The sequence below is a fragment of the Myotis yumanensis genome, unplaced genomic scaffold (assembly GCF_028538775.1).
Source record: "Myotis yumanensis isolate MYYU_CA2020_CCGP unplaced genomic scaffold, mMyoYum1.0.hap1 SCAF_16, whole genome shotgun sequence".
Lineage (NCBI taxonomy): Eukaryota > Metazoa > Chordata > Mammalia > Chiroptera > Vespertilionidae > Myotis > Myotis yumanensis.
The window spans coordinates 11007630-11032205 of NW_027223767.1; the positions used below are offsets into that span (position 1 = coordinate 11007630).

At 42.7% G+C, this 24576-nt stretch overlaps 1 protein-coding gene across 1 annotated transcript in view; it reads right to left on the minus strand.

Annotated features, from left to right (window-relative positions):
• Positions 1-24139, minus strand: part of CFAP52 (cilia and flagella associated protein 52) — a 36128-nt gene extending 11989 nt beyond the window's left edge. The window contains exons 1-9 of the mRNA XM_070393169.1: positions 24001-24139; positions 16201-16400; positions 15245-15381; positions 12253-12381; positions 9987-10086; positions 8998-9114; positions 5413-5513; positions 1735-1905; positions 593-741 (exon numbers count right to left, since the gene is read on the minus strand). Coding sequence (XP_070249270.1) covers positions 593-741; positions 1735-1905; positions 5413-5513; positions 8998-9114; positions 9987-10086; positions 12253-12381; positions 15245-15381; positions 16201-16400; positions 24001-24100 — 1204 coding nt within the window. The 5' untranslated portion in view covers positions 24101-24139. The remainder of the gene's footprint in view (positions 1-592; positions 742-1734; positions 1906-5412; positions 5514-8997; positions 9115-9986; positions 10087-12252; positions 12382-15244; positions 15382-16200; positions 16401-24000) is intronic.
• Positions 24140-24576: the final 437 nt, after the last annotated feature.

Sequence of the window (24576 nt, forward strand, 5' to 3'; positions counted from 1 at the left end):
AGGACCAATCGGGGCCTTCTGGGTGCCAGCTGCCAGCTGAGGCCTCCCTTCCCCAGCTGCACTGGCCAGGGCCTACCTTCGTTCCGCGTCACCCCCTTGTGGTCAGTGCATGTCATAGCGAGCGATCAAACTCCTGGTCTCCTGGTTGAACTCCAGAGGGGACAATTTGCATATTAGGCATATATATATATATATATATATATATGCATAAAATAACCAAATTAAAAATAAATTTCCTTTGGGATATAACTTAAAGTCAGAATTTTATCCCTTGAACAACATAAGAGGTTCTAACACAAGTGCCTTGCACTCACTAAAGGCTCAAATCCATTCTGTAATCAAATTGCTAAATTTCCCTGCTAGAGCGAAAGCTGCATGCCATGTGTAGCAATTCGGGAGAAGAGAAATTTGGTGCTTCCTAGCACAGAAAGTCTGCCAGCTGGAAGGGAACGCCAAAGAGAGGCTAGATTAGAAGCAAGGAGCGGGTGGCTGTTTCAGGTTATCCACAGGTAGAGACTAGCGTATGATGAGAATGACAAGATCCAGAGCCACAGCCAGAGCTGGACGCCACATCTGAGTATGTCGACCTTACCGGAAATGATGCTCTTGCCGTCTCTCATGAAATCAATGCTGTGGCAGGTCATGTTGGGTACAATGATCCGCAGCAGCTCCCTGTTGGACAGTGTGTGCCACACTCTGATGTCCCTCTTGGCACAGGTGGCAAATAGCTCAGCAGTGCCACTGAAAAGAACGCACCAAGAGAATATGAGATGCAGCCATAGAAAACGCACAGTGTTCCTTCGATGTATGTTTGACACTAAAATGTGTTTCATGGGATAGCGGAAAGGATGCCTCTTAGGCACCAATTATCTCAAGGCCTGATGGTCCCGCAGGTTTCTTATGTAAAATGGCATCTGATGCCCACAAATCATCTGTGAATGATCTTCTGTAGTCCTTTCCCTTGAAGAAGGGTTGGGACAAGGAAAATGTCAATAAAGAAGTCTTTCGATGTCCTGGTAGACTGGAGGATAGTAGGTAACATTTCTTGAAATAAAATACATTGTAAAATATTTATATTAAAAGAGGCCAAATGAAACTTTTCCTGTAAAGAATCATTAACATTTCAAAGAAGAAAATGAAAAGGGTGCTAGAATTCATGTTTGCAAATAATTCAAAACACCTTTTTGCTTAGTTGTGAGAAAATATAAGATTGTGGACAAGGAAGAGAATCTCAGAGTAATTGGTCTGTTAGATATTTTTTAAGGATAACTTATAAATAGATTTAAAAAATACCAAATTGTAAAAAAGTACAGATCCTTCCAATCTGGATATGAAAAAGGAGTCAGACTGGGGCACAATAAAGAGAGAGAGAGAAAAAAAAATCATTATCTAGCCGAAACCGGTTTGGCTCAGTGGATAGAGCGTCGGCCTGCGGACTGAAAGGTCCCAGGTTCGATTCCGGTCAAGGGCATGTACCTGGGTTGCAGGCACATCCCCAGTGGGGGATGTGCAGGAGGCAGCTGATCGATGTTTCTAACTCTCTATCTCTCTCCCTTCCGCTCTGTAAAAAAAAAATCAATAAAATATATTTTTTAAAAAATCATAATCTATTGTGACTTATTATGTTAATAGATGTTAACGTGTATTAATAAAATTCAATTTCTTCGGACACTACACTCAATCTTCATGTTCTTATTGTTTTTAGGGCTGAAAATATTTTCCTCTTCTACTTACAATGGAAAGACAATGTCCTCTACAGCTTCAAAGTGGCAAGTGGTAATGAGAGTCTCTTTGAAATCAGTGAAGTTGACACGATAGATGTACGATTCTTCTGTTCCTACAAAAAACTGGTGCCCTTCCCCTCGGAGCGTGATAGAGGTGATGCAACCTTGTAACTGGATTTTCCTTTGAGGAGAAGCAAAAAGGTAAAGCAGTGTCACTTAACAATGATTTATTAACCATCTGAAGCATTACAGAGGACACAAACCAGGCACATGACCTGGGAAATGACTTCAAGGAGGTGACACAGTTAGAAAGGCAGGAGGAACAACATTGGGTACCCACGGTCAAGCATAGGTTACAACAGCAAATCTTCATCAGTGAGATATAGTTTGAAATGGGTTGTGCAATGTGGTAGGATTTGAATAGAGGGAATGTTCCAGACAGGCATATAGGCACAAATGACCATGGCAATTAAATACTCCATGAATCCATTTTTAGGAAATGATCCTAAAATCGGGGTCGGGGGGTGGGGGGGTGGGGGAAACCCTTATGTCAAAGGATGTTATTACAACCTTATTTAAAAGAGTGAAAAATTGGAAGCAACCTAAATAATTATAATGGAATAATTAGATGATCTATGCGACAGCAACTTTAAAGAATATTTGCCTAGTCATTAAAATCATGTTTAAAAGCTTATGGAATTTATGTATATAAATTATCAAAAAAAAATTTTAAAGATTATATAGTAACATTAACAATGTTTATACTGTTTGCATTAAGTAAAATATCAGAATATAAAATTTTATATACCAAATAAGCACAATGATTTTTAAAATTATATGAATAACACAGACAAGAAGAAGTAAAATGCTAATCATGGTTATCTTCATCAGAACTTACAGCGATTATGTTATCTTCTTCCACTTTCCAATCCCCCTGCTCCCCAAATGCATAGTGAGTATAAGCTTTAAAAAAAGAATATGTAAATAAATGAGGCCTTAGAAACCCAGCCTTCTTTGCAACTAATTTAGTTTTGACAATAAGAATTCAATGGGGGTTCCTGTGCACAGAGATTCATGTGTTGGTGGGACATAGAACAGTAAGTGAAGAAAGGGAAGACCCCAAGTCATATTCCAGCTCCTTCACTGACTAGAGCCCTGTGACTCCGGGCCTCAGTTTACTCAACCACAGAATAACCCCTTTTTTTCAGGGTTGCAGTGGAGATTAGAGATAACGGAGGTGACATACAGGAGCCCACAGGGGGAGGCCAGGAACTATTGGCTACATACTGGCATCTGGGCTCCCTAGAGGACAAGGTGGAGCCCAGGGCTACAAGGCCAAGGCCAGTGGTCTGTGTTAGCACACGGCTAGTCCCATGACTTCTTGTGTGAGCGTGTTCTCAAACCCAAGGAGGCAGAAATCACGGCATCCAGTTGGAGCCTGTGCTTCACACAGGGTTATTTTGGGGACGCTTAGAGCACAAGCCTTGTGGTAATTGCTTGGAGTCTATTTATCTTCATACAGTGGGAACACTTGTGCATTAAAAACAAGGGGTTAAATAATTAGGGGGTTAATTTTCTATTTTCACTTCATGTATCCAGAATCCACCCAACATGGTTCTTAAGTTGCCTCCCTTCCTTTTTCCCCTTCACAAAAACACATAACTGGTCCAAACACAGTCTCAATAAGACCTATGCTGAGCTCTGGATTTCAAATTGCAATCTGTTCCCGCCTCCCCTTACACCCAAATCCCCCTAACCCAGTGGTTCTCAACCTTCTGGCCCTTTAAATACAGTTCCTCATCTTGTGACCCAACCATAAAATTATTTTCGTTGCTACTTCATAACTGTAATGTTGCTACTGTGATGAATCGTAAGGTAAATATCTGATATGCAGGATGGTCTTAGGTGACCCCTGTGAAAGGTCGTTCGACCGCCAAAGGGGTTGTGGCCCACAGGTTGAGAACCGCTGCATCCTCCCCCATGTATATCCATGGTTTTCATTGCTCTTCAGTACTTGTTTCATGTTTGTCTTTTCCCTCCTGCCAGAATGTATGCTCCATGTGGGCAGGGATTTTTTTTCTTCCTCTTTGTTTACTTTGTTCACCGATGTGTCCCAAGCACCTAGAACAGCACCTGATACATATTCTTAGTACAGATTTGTGCCAATGAAGACAACTGATGCTCATTCCTACAATGTGTATGGAACTACCCCTGACCCCCAGGAAGCTGTCAAGGACCACATGGAGCATGTCTGGGGTTCTGGCTTTTGTTGAAGCTAAATTCAAATTCTGCCTCTGCTCCTCTGACCTCGTCATTCCGACAAGATCACACCCCTCTCTAAGTGTCTTTACAAAACCTATGAGATACTTTATTTTATCTGGACCATGAAGTGCTTGTATATTATCTTATATTATAGTGACTTTTTCATATACACACACACACACACACACACACACACACACACTAGAGGCCTGATGCATGAAATTTGTGCAAGAGGCTCGGCCCTCGCAGCCCAGGCCAGCCCTCACAACCCTGGTTTTGTCTGGACGGTTGTCCGGAAGGATGTCTGGGGCAGTCGTTCTGCTGTTCAGTCTAATTAGCATATTAGCTCTTTATTATATAGGGTATCCTCAAAAATGTACATATGCACTTTGAATAATTATAAAGGCAGTGTTTATTAAAATACATTTCATTTTCAAAATTGAGCTATCAGCTGTTAAGTGTATATACATTTTTGTGTATATATATCCTTATCCTGTATATATATCCTTATCCCCAAACCAGACTGTAAGTTCTGGAAGGCAAAGACCATGCCTTAGCTTCTTTTTCTTTCTTTCTTTCTTTCTTTCTTATTATTATTTTAATATTTTTTTATTTATTTCAGAGAGGAAGGGAAAGGGAGAGAAAGATAGAAACATCAATGATGACAGTCATTGATTGACTGCCTCCTGCACGCCCCCTACTGGGGATGAGCCCGCAACCCAGGCATGTGCCCTTGATCAAAATCTAACCCAGGACCCTTTAGTCTGCAGGCCGACGCTTTATCCACTGAGCCAAACCAGCTAGGCAGCTTCTTTATTTTTTAACAGCATCTAGCACATTGGTTTGGATGGAAGAGGTGTTCAACAAATACTTGTTAGTAACAATGTATAAAGTTTTATTTCGTTTTCTTTAATTTAGATAAGCCAAGCAAGTACATAGCATAGTATCTGGTACAGAGAAATAGGTGGTAATTGTTGGCTATTTTTATTAGAACTTGTATTCAAATGCATTAACTACTAACATAACAGTTAAGGGGTACATAATGGATACCCATTGCATAAGACATTTCAGTGAATAAACCAATTTTGAAAGTTTGAGATTTGAGGTTACTTGTTGAATAAGTTTATAACAGCTTACTTCCGCTGTCATGGCTCAATGTATTAACTACATAAAGACATGTGTCTATTAGAAGAGAAGCATTTTCCTGGGTAACAGTGGACTACTTTGGTTTGATTCAACATAAGCCATTATCTTTTCATTGGCAAAGAAACCGCCATCTACTGTGATTCCAATGACTCATTTTAACAGCAAGATGAAATTCCTTAACCAAATATCACGTTGCCAATATCAGTTTTTCGTGGGCTTTAAGCAAACCTCCCTCTGGTGGGTCCCTCCCGATCCCAGCCCTGTGGGGCCCGGAACTTACTTGATGGGTTTGTAGCTGGGGCTCTGACAGAGGACCAGCAATCCGGTTCCAGAGCCCACCAGTAACGCCCCCATCTTCAGGCACTTGATCGCTGTCACTCCCTAGGGGGAGAGAAAGCATCGTGAAAAAGGCCAACTGTGTTCATCATTAAGGCAATGCATGGCCTGGCACAGTGGGCGTGGCCAGGGTCACGTCAATGCTGCCACACGTGGCTGGGATGAAGCCCTGCAGGGCTTGTCTGTGATGCTTTGCGGGGCTGGCCCAAGGGCTCTGTGCCAACCGCGAGCTCCTCTGCGGGAAGTAGCCTCCTGGTCCTACGAGGAGCAGACTTCCTCCCTTTAAAACACCTGTGCAGGGAAAAGATACTAAAAAATTAACACTTTCTATCCACTCAGACGAAGGTAGAGCAGAGGGCCAAGCAGAGCACCAGCAGCATTTGTTCCTCAGGTGCCACCATTTTCACTTGACTCTTTTTTTTTTTTTTTTAATTTGTTTTATTGCTTAAAGTACAGTGGGGCCTTGACTTACAAGTTTAATTCCTTCTGAGACCGAGCTCGTTAAGGAGCTCGTTAACTCAAATTACTCCATCAACTCAATGCAAAAAATCGGCGGAGAGACAGCTGGTATCTCAAAAAACTCATTAGTCAGGACACTCGTAAATCAAGGCCCCACTGGATTACAAAGAGTATTACATACATGTGTGATGCAGAGAGACCATGCTGACATCCAGAGAAGACTCCTTATTGTCTGGTGACTCTATTGTATGAACTAAAGCACACAGTACATCGTCTGACAAATAATAGAGAGCATTTACATTCAAAGCCATCTTCAGAGTTTGGGGATGTATGATGGCCATTTTGTAGCACCACTATAAAGTTCTAATTTAAAAATGTGCTTGACCAGCCCTAACCGGTTTGGCTCAGCGGATAGAGCGTCGGCCTGCGGACTCAAAGGTCCCAGGTTCGATTCCGTTCAAGGGCATGTACCTTGGTTGCGGGCGCATCCCCAGTGGGGAGTGTGCAGGAGGCAGCTGATGCAGGAGGCAGCTGATCGGTGTTTCTCTCTCATCGATGTTTCTAAACTCTCTATCCCTCTCCCTTCCTCTCTGTAAAAAATCAATAAAAATATATTTTTTTAAAAAATGTGCTTGACCAATATTACATTTTAAAACTTTTAATAATAATACAGCCCATTACTTTATAAGCTTGTGTCTTAATCAAGTTTGAATATTATAAAACAAATATTATGTTCTTTCAAGTTACATTAAATTGAATTTTGCCTGTTCTGGTTCAAAATTCACCTCATGACGTTGGAGAAGAGAAACCAAGGCTCAAGAATATGAAGGCATGAACCAAAAGTGCCACAGCAGGACAACAGGGTGAATGCCTGGCCGATGAAGAGACAGCCCTCATACATATTCTTAGCATTTGTTCAGGGACTTGGGGAAGTAAGAGATAAAGAGCTCAACAGAGCCTCAAAGTTACATATATGTGATTTCTAAATAAACTCTTTGAAACTATAGATGATATTGTTCAAGTGACAGGTTTTGGAGTCTGCCTAGGTTCGTATCTCAGTTCTAACACTTGCTAGCCATGAGATCCTAAATCAGTGGTTCTTAACCTTCCTAATGCCGTGACCCTGTAATACAGTTTCTCATGTTGTGGTGACCCCCCCAACCATAAAATTATTTTCATTGCTACTTCATAACTGTAACTTTGCTACTGTTATGAATCGTAATGTAAATATCTGATATGCAGGATGTATTTAGGCGACCCCTGTGAAAGGGTCGTTCGACCCCCAAAGGGGTTGCGACCCACAGGTTGAGAACCGCTGTCCTAAATGGTAAGTGCCTTAGTTTCCTCATCTGTAAAGAATGGATAAAAAGGGTACTTATTTCATTAGACTGTGGTAAGGATCAAATGAGATAATGCAAGGGAAGTGTGTTTAATGTTATTGTTACAATCATCATATCATCATCATCATCATCATCATCATCTTCATTTTAGTACTGTCTGCCTAATAGGCCCACTTGAAACCATTTTACTTTTTTAACTGTAGAGCAAAGATTTACGTAGAATTTCAAAATGGGTATCAAGATCACTTGATTTTCCAACCAAATGTCTTCAGTGATACCTCCTAACCCTTCGTCCCACAACAATGGTTTTCTTTTCACTGGCATGAAAGGCATATGGAATCGTAGCTTTGTGGAATTGCCATCAGGCCCGATGGTTGGGAGTGAAAGCATTCCTAGCGCCGCTATGGACAGCACCGAAGTGACAAAGACTAGAGGCACACTAAGACAGCCAGCATCTTTTCTGGGGAGGCACTTCGAGCCCAAGTGCTGGGAGGCAAAAATGCCCAGCAGTTTTCATCTTGTATCCTATGGAGCCCTTTGGGGGGCTCTGGAGTTGGCACTGGCAGCACTCCCAGCCTTGCCTTCCTTAACCTGACCTGTTTTATCATCTATTTAATATATCAGAATCCCTCCCCTAATAATAATTTGAAAAGACATTATCTAGACTACATCTCAACCTCCTATAGGATGATTTCTAAACTCTTTTCTACTTACAGCTTTCTTCCATTTTTGTGCATCGCCTCAAAATTTTGAATATTAAATGATTATATGATTAAGAAAACTCTGACATGGCCCTGGTTAGGGTGTTGTTCCATACACCAAAAGGTTGCCGGTTTGATCTCCAGTTGGGACTCGTATGGGAGGCAATTTATCGATGTTTCTCTCTCTCTCTCTCTTTCTCATTCCTCTCTCTCTCTAAAAATCAATAAAAACATATCATTGGGTGAGGATTAAAAAACAACAACACAGAACACTCTGACATATTCCCAGGAACACAGTGCAGTATTTTAAAACTTCTTGGGAATGTCTGATGGAAGGTATCTAAGTTTAGTTAGAACCATCTGTTCCATGATCAGACATGACATAGGCAGGTGCACCAGCTTTCACATTCAAAGTTGAGTAGAAACAACCCTTGTAACTTTCTGGGGGTACTGGGAATAGCAGCATTCACTCTGCAAAGTTATCCTTTGATTGTAGACTTTTTATTTTGGTTAAATAGCAACATCTCTCACTGGACTTTTTATCAGAATTCTTAGGAATTCTGCAAATATAAACAATAGACAATTTCTAGGTCTTCTCATGACTTCTAATGCTGGCCAAGGCTGAAATCTCAGATATAGCTATTAGATTTAAAAAGTTATATGTACCTATCGTCTTATAGATCAAAGAGCATGCTTCTCTTGCACATGGCAACAGGCTGCCCACATGCTGGGACCAATGTGATTACAAATCACAAGCCCCAGGCCGTGTGTTTTGAAGATGGGGAAAAGGTGTGGTTCAGATGCCTTAATTGAGGATACCTAAGAATGCCTTTGCTCTGAATATAAACAGAGGTGAGGGCCTAGAGAACTAGGCCATGCAACTTGCAAATTTAGGTGTGGCCTTCGGTAGGTCACAGACTTTTTTTTTTTTCCACAGACTCTTCCTTAACTAGAGTCTGCATCGGCAGCGAAGGGAAGACATCAATGGAAAACAGCAAAGCAGAGCAGACTGCGAAGGTCTCCACTCACCAAACTGAATTTGTCCTTCACGGGCCCGGTGTCTGCCATCAGTTTAGTCCTAGGGTTCATTTTCAGAATATCTCCAGTCGTGGTGCCCAGGTAGAAGAAGCTGTCATCACTGGGCATCTAGGGGTCAGAGGACAAAGAAACCTGAAGACCTGGCTTTCCCCAGTGACGCCCATGAGCCAGGACAGGGATGGGATGAGCTTTCTCTGAAACACCAAGACCTACCAAGGCGCGCATGGCTACTTCTTATTTTCTCAGACCCAAAGGAGGGTAAGAAAAGCTCGAGGCTGAACTCAGAACTGGCGGAAAGCTTAGACTGCATTTAGCCTGTGCATCTCACGGGAAGTCTATCTGCGTCTGAGGTTAGTGTGCATACCCTGTGGGCTCCATTTCCTGAGACTCCTCCAAAGGGCTCCTAGGATGCAGCTATACTCCTCCAAAGAGAACAGGCATTTGCTTTATCTCCTATTTTCCAAAGGCTATCTCATAAAAGGACTATGCGCTAGACGAGAGGAACAAGTCAATGGAGAATGGAGTTACAAGTCTACATGTATGAATCCACATTGAAAACATATGAATCATTCCTCTTTGTGGAAAGACTGCTTTTCAACAATGACTTGCATTGTTCGAAACTTTATTTCCAGTGGCAGAGATAACGTAAGTGGCATGGCGATGTGCCTCCTTCTGGCCACACTGCTTCCCTCCATGTGTCAGCCCAGGTCCGAGTGTTACAAACCTACCCGGCGTTGTGTCTAGTCTAGACCAGCTCCTCTTTGACTTCTGACGGGAGCTCCAGAATTGAGACTCTCCCTCACCTGTACCTCCTCACTCACTATCTCATATGTCCAGACCTCCCCTCCCTACCCAAGCCCAAGGTACCTGTAAACACACACACACACACACACACACACACACACACACACACCCCTTGGTCACTGCTGTTAACAGGAACTTGCACTAATAGTTCCTTGAAACAACACAGTAATACTTACTGTGATACACGTGACTATCCTTTTCATCTGTCCTGTTAGGCACTCAGTTGGCCAGATTTTTCTATTTGGGAGATCCAGCTCCCATACTCGAATTGTCCCACTACAGGAAAGAAATTCACAATCAACTGGGTGCCCATTTAACAACCACTTCACCTCTTCTCTGTTTCCTGTATGTCTTGAAGCTGAAGAGAAGAGAGCTAGATATATTTGAGGGTTTCTTATAGTCTAGTGCAGTGGTCGGCAAACTGCAGCTTGCAAGCCACATGCGGCTCTTTGGCCCCTTGAGTGTGGCTCTTCTACAAAATACCATGTGCGGGCGTGCATGTACAGTGCGATTGAAACTTCGTGGCCCATGCGCAGAAGTCGGTATTTTGTGGAAGAGCCACACTCAGGGGGCCAAAGAGCCGCATGTGGCTCGCGAGCCGCAGTTTGCCGACCACTCGTCTAGTGCTCTACCGAAGGTCTTCCATCTGATGGTCACAACCGCCCTGCAGGGAAGGGCTATGATCCCCCAACTCTCCACATGAGAAAAGGCAGAGGCTGCATACACCCAGAGCAAGGACTCGCACCCGGCTCTCTCACTCTGAAGCATACACTCTGCCCACGAGAGTGAAAACAGGAAGACTTACAAATAACAAGGAAACAAACAGAGAGTAAACCGGAGTTCGTAGGTATTGATCTGTGAGGAAGTTTTTTAAAAGGAAGGACTTCATTATGGGGAGTCCTGTCTTCGAGGAAGGAGAAATGAGACTAAGCAACGAAAAGTCCAACAAAATCAGCATCTAACACAAGACCTGGCAGGCAGGTGATAGTTCATCCTTGTATGTTGAGTTCATCTGACTTAATAATTGTATAAATATATCATGATCAACATCACCAAGACTTTAGCTAATATCTTAAGACAGAAAATGTTTTAAAAAATCTATTGATCAATTTCAGTTTTTCTTTTCTTTTAGCTCCCAGAGTTATTCACATAATTAAGTGTTCAATAATTATTTTGAATGTACTTTCTAAACTAAAAAGAAAAAAGAGCTTTTCCATGGCCTTCCTGCTAGCTGGCATTTGGAGGCTGAAATACTGGGATTTGCAGGCTATCTCTTGGAGACAATCGGATGGAACACCTGAACTTGGGAGCATCGTGGAGAGCCCAGGGCCAGGGTGCCATCCCAGAAATCTTACTTGAGAGGGCTTTTTCTCAGCCATCAGGGTCACATGAAATTAATGCAGACCTAGGTTAGAGATTGTCCTCAAAACTTCTGATTTGACTCAAATTCAAGTTTGACTCCTGGAGAAATGGTGTCCTCAGATGTCGGAATCGGTTGATGCTTACAGCTTACGCAGCTGCCAAGGAGCAGAGCGACCCCATCACATAAAGGCCTCGTCCACCGGCTGAAACCTGAACGGAGCTGAAGAACCTCATAGTCACCAGCCCCTGGAGACAGGGCGGGACGTGGTCAGCTGCTTCAGGGTCCGAGTACCGCTCTAGTGAGGTTCGCTCCTTAGGGGCTGGCTGTCATCCCAGCCAGTCGCGTCATGGCTTCTGAATAGGCCCCTCCTCATTGTTATCCAGGGAACAAATGTGTGCCACGCGGCACCAGGTGGGGACAGGAAGCATTACAGGGGCAGAGCAGCACAAATGCTTGGCTCTGGCGGAGAAGCAGGCGACACCGTGTGTCTCTCTAGACGGGAAACCGCAGGTGGGCCAGAAAGGATAGTCCCAGCCAACGTAGACTTCTGTATACTGCCACCCGACATTCACAGATGTTTGACCTTTGAACTGATACGTGGCATGAAATAGGATGCCTTCATATAGGCTGGGGAGTCTGTAGATTAATTTTTGCGGTTAGGCAGATGCTGGCCTCAGTTCAGACCTTGGTCCCCTACTGGAAAGGATCTCACATGGCTACTAGTCAAACCCTTGAAACTTCCTGGAACAGTTCATTCTCAAACTATCATTTCATGAAACCGAAATCAAAAGCAGGTGGGGAAAAACACCACCCAGTGAGCGAATCTGCAAAACGCTCTGGGAGCCCAGCTTGTGGGTGATGTGTTATCAGTGACACCCGGACCAGAACCGGAAATGGATTTAGCAGGTAAGCAGAATATTTCCGGTGGGAAGCACAGAATTTTCAAATAACCATATTTAAGACTTTAGGATATGTTTCCAGGACGGAAAACATGTCCCCCCACACTGGAATGACCCTATTTTCTGCATAAGCAAATAAAGTGGCCTATGGGTCCTGCACCCCCGCCTGCAGATGCGTACTTCCCAGCGGTGACAAACATCTCGTCACAGCCCCCCGAGAAGATCACCGCGGTGGCATTGCCCACGTTGAGGCCGGCTGCAGGACTGCCGCAGATGGCGTCCCTCTTGGCTATGCTCCACACCACCACGCTGCCAGAACGAGAGGGACAAACAAGTCAGGGCCAGGCGGGCTTTCAAAATAAGAAACCGTTCTTTCAGTAGGTCTAGAAAAAAGGGAAAAACAGGTTACTTACAAAGGAACAAACAAAATTACACTGACACCCGCCCCCCCCACCCCCCACCCCCCGATAGCTCTTTGATCACGCGGGATCTGAGAAGACAAATAAGTGACACTTAACATTTTTTTTAAGGAAAATGATTATGACGTTAGAAACTAGCAAGTGCAACAATCAAGTGCGATGCTAAAATGAAGACATTTTCAGACATTCAAGGCATAGAAGTTTACCCCCCATTTATATCATGTAAAAAACTCCCTTGGGGAAGTTTTCCAGAAAAAAAAAAAAAAAAAAAAAGCAATAAAGAAGACGACCTAAGGCAGTATTCTCAAACTTGACTGTGTATCAGAATCACTTGAGGGCTTTGGGGGTGTCGATATTTCTCTCTCTCTCTCTCTCTCTCTCCCTCTCTCTCTGTCTCTTTCTCATTCCTAGGACCCGCCCTCAAGCTTCCGGTCAGTAGTCCAAGTATCACAGAAATAGAATACAAATGTTACAAACCTTGTCAATGTAAAACATGCCTATTTAGATTTCCCAAATTGTACACATGTGGAATGTGTGATCACAGGTAATCTAAAATCAAGGTCTAACCAAGATCTCCAAGAATGGAGAGGTAGGAGACAATGTAAGAGCCATACATTTTTTTTCCTTAGTAAGAAGTTGATAGTTACCATCTAACATGGGAAATTTGAGAGACATATCACTTCAAAGATTATACTGATAACTAGATGAACAACAACAACAAAAACCCTCTTAAAACCAAGTACTTTATGCCCAAGAGAATAAAAGCATGTGTACATATGAAATCTTATACATGAATGCTCATAGCAGCATCTATCTATATAATAGGAGGATATGCAAATTAGCCAGGACACCGTAACGTCACGACTGAACAGCAGGGACCTGGGGCTGCATGGCGCCTGGCTGCGGCGAGGAACCTCAGGCCGCGCCCCCCGCCCCATGGGTCTTGACAGGGGCCTCAGGCCGCGCCCCTCACCCAGCGGGGCTTGACGGGGAACCTCAGGCCATGCCCATTGCCCAGTGGGGCTACACAGGGGACCTCAGAATGTGGCATATGTCTACGTGTGCACACAGAGAATATGTTCTTGATATCAAGTTTACCAAAAAGCAGGGTGCATTACAATACTGATGTGTGATAACATTAGCGCAAAAAAGGTTCATAAATGGTTTACAAAATGTTTTTTTAAAAGCATGCACATCCAAACTGTCAAATGTCTACTACAGTCCCCACCACCCCTTCTGCTCCTCATCCTGAGTGTAGACCCCAGGTGGTTTGGGGAGAAGGGACCCTGCCACAGGTTCAGGGTTGACCCCCAATTATCCAAAACCAACCCTCAGAACCTTGTCTTCCTCGCCTCCGTGGCTGTTCAGGGGAGGGCATATTGCATGCTCTTGCCTGGCAAGGTTTGCTTTTCTTTCTTTCTTTAGGAAAGAAACTTTCTTTAGAATGTTTTTCTCAACATCCCCCAATTTTCTGCAAGCAAGTTTCAGACAGCCTAAAATCAAACTTAAAATGACAGAGGAGACGAACAATGTGCAGATTAAGCTTGGCTAGAGGGCCATCTTTTTCTCCCCCTGGGTCTAGCCTGGGCATCTTTCTGGCAGAAAGACGTGGAAGTGGAAGGGGCCTGATTGCCAAGCTCCAGGGATCTCTGGGGTGAGACGAGGCATCAGTAGTTTGTACATTTCCTTGGGTGATTCCAGTGTGCACCCAAGGCTGAGAACAACTGCTTTAAAGTTAAACTAAGAATATTGATAGATGATTTCTGGGTACATTTCTTACCACAAACAGTCAAATGGGGATGGCCCAGGGAAGGTGTATCTACTCAGCAGGGGAAAGGAACACCTATTAAAGGTGGAAATCTCATTAAAATTCTGTGGCCTTGCTATACAAGTCTGGTGTGCATACAGAACTATCACTATATCACTACACATAAAAGTAAATTTCATTTTTTTGATAAATCTCATTTGTAATAAACCCATGGAGCTTAAATAAGAAAGTACCTGTAAGAATGCACCAAAGCATGGAACCCTACACACACCTCAGGTATTGTTACTTTTCTTCTCCAGACTCTTTACATAGGCGTGTGGACTGCATTGATTGTTCCTCCTAATGTAGTGTTTTTAAATACTTTCCCCCCAATTTCATTTGTATGTATTCTCTGCCTACTCACTGGACTATGAGTTCCTTGAGGGCAAAGGTCATGACTTGGCGAGGCAAGCTAAAATTGCTGCCTCTGGCGTCGCACCGCCAGGGTTTGCCTCTCAGCTCTGCTTCTTACCACTGGCAGCTTTTTAGTTCCTCCTGGTTGCAACAGCTCCCACCTCATGGAGTTGCTGTGAGGCTTAAATGGGGTAACGCAGTTCAAGTGCAGCACATACCTGGCACATAGTAAGTGCTCACAAAAATCGGCTGTTGTCTTTGATGCTGCTGCTGCTGCTGCTGCTGATGTCATCTTTCTCTCTCTCTCTCTTTTTTTTTTTAATAGCAATGATTCTCGAATTTAGATGCACATTAGAATCATGTGGAAGTTTTTATTGCTCCCAAAGCCCAGGCCAATCAAAGCTGACTCTCTGCGGGTGGAGCCAGGCACTGATCATTTTCTAAAGCCCCCAGAGCATTTCAATGCCCAGCCAGGGTCCTAGGGCATTTTCTTCCGAGGCTTTCACACACCAGGGGATGTTAGAGGGGAGAGGTGCTTGGCATGTCTAGAAACATGCCTGCTGGAACATAACTAAGCATGTTAGTTCGTTACCTTCCATCATCTGGGCCCCCGAGGGATACCAAGTACAGATCATTTGGTGAAAAGGCCAGATCTTCAATTTTGCCCTTGTGAAGTGACAGCCGAGCAATCAGCTCCCTTTTCTTGTAATCCCACAAGATGATATCTGCCTGGGAGAAAGAACACACAGTCAGGTCACGGACAGGCTTTCAAGAACCCGAGGAGGTGGCTGCCCCCCTCGGCGAAGAAGAATAGCGATGTCACTTTTCTAGAGAGTACATCATGTCCTACAAACACCACAGCAACAAAATGGAAACGGTTTTAAAGGGTGACCTTTACTCCTGAGCAGATCGGTCACCGGCAGCAGCATTTGGTGTAAGAACTGCCAGGTTCCTTCCCTCTCGGCCTGAGAGAATGAAGAGGAGTTCAGGGGGAGTCAAGAGGGAGAGGAGGAAGGGGACAGATGTTATGTTGTAAATCAGAAGGCGCCTGAATCAATAAGCCAAATTTACTTGGAGTCCTGTTCATTTTCGCTAGCGAGAGCAGGCCCAGAGGAACTCTAGCTTCTCAAATTTTGGGGCCCAATATGGTGGAAGTCTTTTCAATTTATACGTTTTTCAGCTCTTTGTTTTCCAAATTTGGAATGAGACTCCCGGACCTTCAGAGAAAAAGTCCTGTGTGCTGGGACAGGGCCGCGAGACCATATCTCAAGGCCCGGCCTGGCGTCAGCACTGACAACCCTGTCTGGGGCATAGTTTATGGCCTCTCCGGAGTGGGGAGTAGTCTTTAGTCTTATTTTCCCTGTGAAGCAAGCAAATTTTTACAGAGTAGCAGGGTTAAAATTTTAAACAGCAGTTTTTACCCAAGATGAAGGTTACTCCTTCACAGACGTGCGTCAGCACAGAGCTGACCTACGAGCAAGCGGGGCGGTTTTGCTAAGGCAGGCGGCTCTGCGTCGACTCACAGTGAGTCACTTTCAGTTTGCTCACCTTGAAGCCCATGTACGTGACCTGTCCCGAGGCAATGTACTCCCCGCTGTTGGAGACGTCCACACAGGAGACGTTGTTGCCATGGCCGTGCAGGAAGCTCTGTTCGTTGGTATTTATCGCCTGAATGAGGACTGTGCAGCCCAGAGGGTAAACCAGGTGTTCCTGGTCAGGGTGGCATTTCAGACCAGTGGGCACATGTCCTAAGAGAGAGAGATTGAAAATAATAAGAAGGTGAAGGGGCTGGTAATTTAAAAAAAAAAAAATGAGTACAAAGGAAAACACTTTTGATATAAGCCTTAGTTCAACGAAAATAAGTGGTGGGTGAAAGGTAATTTTATTCCACTGACAAGGTCAGTCTAGTGCAGTGGTTCTCAACCTTGGCTGCACAGTAGAATCACCTCACCTGGGAATCTTTTTAAAATCCTGATTTCTGGGGCTCATCCTCCGGAAATTCTGTTTCTTTGTTATAGGGTGGGGCCACAACATTAGTAACAAAGAAACAGAATTTCTGGAGGATGGGGCCCAGAAATCAGGATTTTAAAAAGCTTCCCAGGTGATTCTAATGTGCAGCCAAGGTTGAGAACCACTGGTCTAGTGTGTGACTGCTCAAACTGCAATGTGCGAAAACTCCCCAGGTGCCTGGTTGAAAGGTAGGTTCTGGTTTTAGGTCTGGGGCGGGACAGAGATATCGCGTTTTCTGACAAGCTCCCAAGTGCAGCTGTTGTTGATGCTGGTCCAGGAACCTCACTTTGAACATCAAGGGCCTCGGGCCAATTCTTGTGATTCTAAGGAGCAAGAATGCCTGTCTGGTGAGTGCATCCCGGTGAGCACACAGGCACCTGAGTTCATTGCCCTGAGCACAAGTTTGGTGAAGATAAAATTCTGGTTTCAGTCCTAAGTCTCCACCAGGCACTTTGAAGAAACCCCGGACCGCTCACGGGAGGATGCCATCTTCCAGATATTTGCCAAGAATCATGTCAACAATTTAAACCTTGGCAATATGTTTTTTATTATTGATTTTTCTTTTTCTTTGCTTTTCTTTTTTTTAGAGAGGGAGAGGGAAAGAGAGAGAAACACTGATTTGTTGTTTCACTTAGTTATGCATTCATTGGTTGCTTCTTGTATGTTCTCTGACCAGGAATTGAACCTTGATGTATTGGATGACATTTTAACCAACTAAGCTACCCAGCCAGGCCTTTGTAATATGTTTTAATGTGAAATAGACACAAGTCCCCCTTATCACTCACCTTTGGTTAGGATTTGTTTTAGTTCTTCTTCATATTTACTTTACAATATAAGCTTTAAATTCAGCTTGACTTGTTAAAAAGTCATTTTTAGTGGGGTGTATTGAATGTATAGATTAATTTAAGGAAAGATAATTTCCATAATGATACATTATGTCTCTTTTCTAAAAACAGGGTCTATTTCCCATAGTCTCCTTTTATGTGCCTCCGCCCAGTAGCATTTCCAATTTTTCTTTGGAAAGATCTCACACATTTCTTATTACGTTTATATCTGGATACTTGAAAATCTTACGTATTGATATTTCCATTCTCCACCAAAAGTGTCATATTTATGGATGTAGCTTTCTGGTCTTTTAATGAATTTGTCTTTTATATTTAACTCCCTCTGGAATTTATTTTGGTGCAGAGTGTGATCCCAGTAGCTAAATAGATTTCCTTTTTGCTCAAATGGCCAAATGTATTTACCGAGTAAATTATTTCTTTCATTTTGTTATTGTTCCTTTTTTATGCAGTAAGTTCTCATAATACTAAGCTTTATGTCTGGGGGTGATCTATTCTGACTAATATATATATTTGTTTATTTCTAATTGCAGTGTCCTTATAAATAATCATATGGCTATCCACATGGAAAAAGTAAAATTAGATCCGCACTTCCCACCATCCACAAACAATACATTCCAGGTAGACCAAGGATCTAAATGTGAAAAACAAGACTCAATGTAAATACAAGTTGTAGGAAATGACTTCTTAAACATAACACCAAAGAGCAAATCCTAACAGAAATTGCCAGTATATGCATCCAATCGATGTTGCTGTTTCTCTCTCATTGATGTTTCTCTCTCTCTCAAATCCAAAATCAATAAAAATATATTTTAAAAAAATGAACATTTCAATAGCACCGCCTCTATCTAGTTCCAAAACATTTCCAGACTGTAACTTTTTAAACCATTTTAAAAATCAATTTTAAAGCATTTTTAAAAATATTTTTTAGATAGATTTTAGAGGGAGTAAGGGAGAGAGATATAGAAATGTTTTATTGGCTGGGTTCCAATAAAATTTATTTACAAAAACAGGCAGAAGCCCAGACTTGGTCTAGAGCAGTGGTTCTCAACCTTCCTAATGCCGTGACCCTTTAATACAGTTCCTCATGTTGTGGTGACCCCCAATTTCATTGTTACAAATTGAACATAATGAAAGCATAGTGATTAATCACAAAACAATATGTAATTATATATGTGTTTTCCGATGGTCTTAGGCGACCCCTGTGAAAGGGTTATTCGACCCCCAAAGGGGTCGCGACCCACAGGTTGAGAACCGCTGGTCTAGAGGCTATAGTTTGCAGACTCCTGGTCTGTTTTGGTAATGTTGGTATTTTTAGTTTAAGAACTCTTTGCATAATAGGAAAAGCACGGACTTATCTGCTGCAGGTCACTAGCTTCCTTTACCAGTCAGTTGGTGGATGTGACCATTCTTGTGTCAATACCAAACTCTTAATACCTACAGCCTTATAAAATGCTTTCATAAGCAACACAACTCTATTTGGTTTGCTTACATAAAAAATTCCCATTAAAATACCTAAAAGAGTCAAGTATAGTTAAACATTTACACCCTCAAGTTAAAACTTATAATGTGAAAGTATACTGTATAATGTGAAACTACAAGGAGTTCTAGTGTCATAATGATAAAAGGGGTTTTACTTTTGCTTCTAATTTGTTTCCATGTGGAGACTAAACTCAGTTACCTGCTATTTAAGGCCTCTACCATCGAATCCCAGGTTCTTTCCTGGGTTACCCTGCCCCCCCTGACCCCGAAGCCACACCCAGCCTTTGCCATTCCCCAACCAGTCCCCACACGCTCTGCCTTCCTTCTTTGCTCACCATATGCCTGCTGCCTGGAATATTCTGCTCCTCAGTCTTTACTCTGACTCCTACCCAACTTTAAAGACTACTTGGATTAACCCTCCCTTGACCTCTCAAACTTTCATAAAGTTTGCTTATTTTTTTATGAGAGGTATTATAGAATTTTTAACATGTTTTACCATCATTATTCTGAACTCTATATCAGAAAAATTTCTTATCTCCATTTCATATCTCTTCTCCTGGAGAATTCTCCTCTCTCTCTCTCTCTCTCTCTCTCTCTCTCTCTCTCGTCTCCCCATTTTGGCTGCCTGTTTGGGTTTGTGTCTGCGTGTTAGGTAGATCTGCTATGACTCCCGATCTCTAGCTCAGGACAGTCAGACGCTGTTTCCACCCCCAGTACCCTGTTCAGGGCTCTCAGCAATCCGCAGCTCGTGGCTCCCTCTTCTGGAGCTGCATTGCATGCCTTTGGAAAGGACCAAGATGTGCACCAGGGACTGCTTTTCCTACACCTGGGCCCAGAAGGAGATGAGGCAAAGACGCAAAACCCCCAGAGATCCTGCAGTCTGATTATTAGCCTTGATTGGCCTTAGAGCAGTGGTTCTCAACCTGTGGGTCGCGACCCCTTTGGCGGTCGAACGACCCTTTCACAGGGGTCGCCTAAGACCATCCTGCATATCAGATATTTACATTACGATTCATCACAGTAGCAACATTACGGTTATGAAGTAGCAACGAAAATAATTGTATGGTTGGGTCACAACATGAGGAATGGTATTTAAAGGGCCAGAAGGTTGAGAACCACTGCCTTAGAGCAAGCATGTCAAAATCCAGGCCCAAGGGCTGCATCCGGCCCACAACAAACAATGTGGCCCACCCAATATAACGGTATGTAAGAAACGTTTTAATAAAAACTTCACAACTTAATTTTTATAATATCCTGTTATACATAATTATTAATAACTAACTATAACATTGGCTAATGACTGATTGCTATCATCGTGTTGCACTCATTTCCCTTACACGCCTTACGCACAGTGCACCATTTCTCTCCACTAATACTAGCAGCGAATATTTTAGCAGCTGATGGCCACGTCGTTAATCTTGGACTGGCTTGTTTGGTGTGTGCAACGGGAAATATTTCACTTTCAGAGGACATTAAATAGGTTAATTTGCATTACGCTTATTAATTTGTGCAGTTATTCAGTGTCTGGTAAGTTAATGTTCAAGAAAAAATATTAATTTTTATTAAAAGTTATATTATTTTATGCTAACGACTCATTTATTTCAGCCCTTTGTATTCAGCATGTCTCTATTGAAATAAACCTATGTGTCTATGAAAAAGGAAGCTTTTGTTTTTTTGCAGCCACATAAACTTACTAGTAAACCTTGTTTATTTGGCCCGTGTTAGCCTTTGAGTTTGACATGCTTGCAGAAGGACATCAGGCAAAGACTCAAAGCCTCCGCCTGGAGTCTGATTGTTATCAGCCTTGCTTGGCCTTAGATGGACTACAGGGTAGAGTGACTGTCTTCCCCCAGGTCAAAACCTCCTGGTTAGCAAAGGTCCCAGGAGAAAGATGTCCTCAGTCTCTATGGAGGTTCCACTTCCCGTCCTTGGTTATCAGGGTTCTCTGCAGCTAGTCTTCAGTTGGTTTTTCAGGCTGGTTTTTCTGCATTTTAGTTGTCTTTCCAGTTCGGTCCTGGGAGAGTGTCAGTGTAGCTTCCACTTACTCTACCACCATTTTTAATCCTCTTAAAACAATTTTTTCATTGAAGACAAAAACACAAGGAAACCCAGTAACTTTTTACCAAGTAAACATACCAATTCAACTGTGGCCTGGATAAAGAGGTAGATTATTACCGCTGCCCTCCCCAGACACCCTCCAAGTGCCTTTGCCCAATTTACATTTCCCCAAAGGTAATCGCTGTTTTGACTTCTATTTTTGTAAAATAATTTTCCTCATTTTAGAACTTTATGTGAATGGAATTATACAATATGCACTCTTTTACATCTAGATTTTTTCATTCGCCATTCTGTTTGTGAGATCTAGCCATGCTGTGCGCAGTAGTTCATTCTTTTTCCATTGCTGCACAGTAGTCTATAGTGTAAATATACCACAATTTATTTGTCCTTTTACTTTTGATGAACATTTGGTTGTTGTAATTCCAGTGGTTTGAAATAATGTTACTGTAAAAAAAATGACAAAAAAAGAAAAAATGCTACTATAATATTCTCCTGCTTTTTGAGCACACATTTCTATTCCATGTCAGATATAGCATTTGGAGAATACATAAAAAATCTGTAAAATGTACTCAGAAATTACCCGGAGGAAAAAAGTTAGAGTAAAAAGGTTACCTATGCAGATGTTCTTTGTAGCATTTAAAAATAAATGTAGAAAAATCATCCTAAATTCTTAAGAACAGGGCATTACTCTTATAAATTGTAGCATATCTTTGCAACAGAATAAAATATTAAAATATTAAAAATTATGGTATGGAGTATATTTACTGCTAAAGAAAGATTTATATGGCATACTATTAAGTGAAATTAGTGTTATTAGAGGTTATATATGCCTGAATCAACTTTTATTAAAAAAACACCAAATTTATATGTAAGTGATGTATGTGTTTTTTTTTTTTTTTTAAATATATTTTATTGATTTTTTACAGAGAGGAAGGGAGAGAGATAGAGAGCCAGAAACATCGATGGGAGAGAAACATCGATCGGCTGCCTCCTGCACATCTCCCACTGGGGATGTGCCCGCAACCCAGGTACATGACCTTGACCGGAATCGAACCTGGGACCTTTCAGTCCACAGGCCGACGCTCTATCCACTGAGCCAAACCGGTTTTGGCAAGTGATGTATGTGTTTATGTGAAAGGATCACAGTGATATTTTGGGAAATGAAATGATGGCTGAGTTTTCTTTTGGTTTCACTGCATTTTTCTATTTTTTAAAAACTCTTTTTAAGTACGGCTATGAATTTGTCCTTGTGTTTGCAGTGAATAGCATACTACTTGGCGTGTGGTAGTTCTAAATAAACGTATATTTGACTAGGAGAGAATATACATTGTCACAAAACCAACAAGATAAAAACAATTCAATTAATTTGGGCCATTTAAAAAGGCCAAGATATCCTGGCTGGCATGGCTTAGTCCTTGAGCGTTGACCTATGAACCAGGAGGTCGCAGTTCGATTTTCAGTCAGGGCATATGCCTGGGGTTGCAGGCTTGATCCCCAGTGTGGGGCATGCAGGAGGCAGCCAATCAATGATTCCCCGTCATCATTCATGTTTCTCTCTCTCTCCTACTTTTCTTTTCTCTCTGAAATCAATAAAAATATATTTTAAAATAAAAGGGCCAAAATAGTTAGTAATTAATTGCCATGGAAGACATTGGTATATAATTTGCCATATATTTACTCTTGAAGCGCTACAGGACAGCATGACTTCGATTGCAGAGCTCTATATTTGAGGGTCTACACTGGTCACCAGTGTGACCCTTTGCACAGACTGCAGGCCACTTACTTCCTTTACCAGTGATTTTGGAACCAGCTCTAAAGATGGCCCATACGTCAGATGTACTAAGTGCCTACGTTCTTTAAAAAAAAAAAAAAAGATTTCAGAGAGGAAAGCAGAGGGAGAGATAGAAACATCAATGATGAGAGAGAACCATTGATCTGAGAGAGAACCATTGATCGGCTGCCTCTGCATGCCTCCTACTGGGGATCGAGCCCATAACCTGGGCATGTACACTTGACCAGAATCGAACCCGGGACCCTTCAGTCTGCAGGCTGAAGCTCTCTCTATCCACTGAGCCAAACCAGCTAGGGCTAAGTGCCCACTTTCTATAAGAGATGGCTAAATTAAAATGAAGATAAGAGTCAAGAGCCATGTCCTAGAATGCTCTTAAAATCTTGGTCATTGATTCTTCTGTATGTACAATTTTATAATTTTAAAGCTTCCAGGCATTACGATGTACTTTTAAAATTTCGCTTTTAAAAAATGTAATTCACTGCTTTTTTTTTTCATTCTTCAGAAAAGAAACAAAATTATTTCTCCCCTTAATGTCCAAAATAATAGGCAGTTACTAGTATAAGTAAAGATTTGGGCAGAACAGCCAGGCCCACTCTGACCAAAGCCTCTCTCCCCTCCAGTTCCCCCTTGGCGCCTTTTTTGGCTTCTGTCGTGGTCTGAAGTCCTCACCAATAGAATCTTCTTTCAGGTTAAAGCACAGGATCATCCCCTAAAGCGGTGCTTATGTATACAGCAGCTGGGATGTTGGAAGTTAGCTGGTCCCAGGGGCCATCATGGACTCGGTTATCCAGTGGTCACTGAGGGGCGGACAGCTTTTCGAACTACATGGGGGTTAGCGCCAGGGAAGACTGATCTGGTGGGAGAAGGGGTACAACACGCTTATTCATCCTTACAGCCCTGTGAGGAGACATTTGGTCCCTTTAGGTGCCGGGAATAACCATCCAGTTCATTGAGACTTGGAGCGAAGAATTGACACTCTAAGGCTTTTCTGCAGGAGAAGCTGTCCCCTCCCCAGCCCTCCAGCCCCCATGTATGGCCCTGGCAAAGGCTCATGCCAGCATCCCACCTGTCTGCCAGGTACCACCCGCTGACTTACTGTTCCTGTTAGCACTACACATCCCAGGGTTCCCACACCACCCATCCCAGACATACTCATGGCCTCACCATTGAAGCCGATCACAGCCTGAAGCTCCAGCTCGGCCACCTCTGCTGCCTGGGGGACCTCGGCCATCTCGGCCTTGAGCGCAGTTTGGTTCTCCATCATGCGGAGACACCTCTCACTTTTCGCTCAACCTCCCGGACATACAGCGTCTTCTGGTCGTTATGGTAACGGACGTGCGCATGCGCATCAGATCCACGCCCGCGCTAAACCTAGCCTGCGGAGTTCAAATTCTTGCAAGCCCTTTTGCAAATAGGGAGAGGGCTTCTTTTTCCTAACTTTCTGCAAATTTAGGGGCTACCAAATGCACAGGAGGAATTACTCCTTCCCCCCAATGTAAAGAGTCTGTGATCTTTTTGGTAACTATATAACAAGTACTTAATGGCATTTAAAAATTGATCAAACAGGATTTCTTCTGATGGGAAGACTGCCATAAAATAATATATAATTTATACTTCAGCTCGCTAGTTTGAAGCTGAGTAAAAAAGAGTTTAAGCTTTATTGAGGTATAATTTACATATCACAAAATTCACTTAAAGTGAGTTTTGGTGAACTTATACACTTGCGTAATGATCACCACA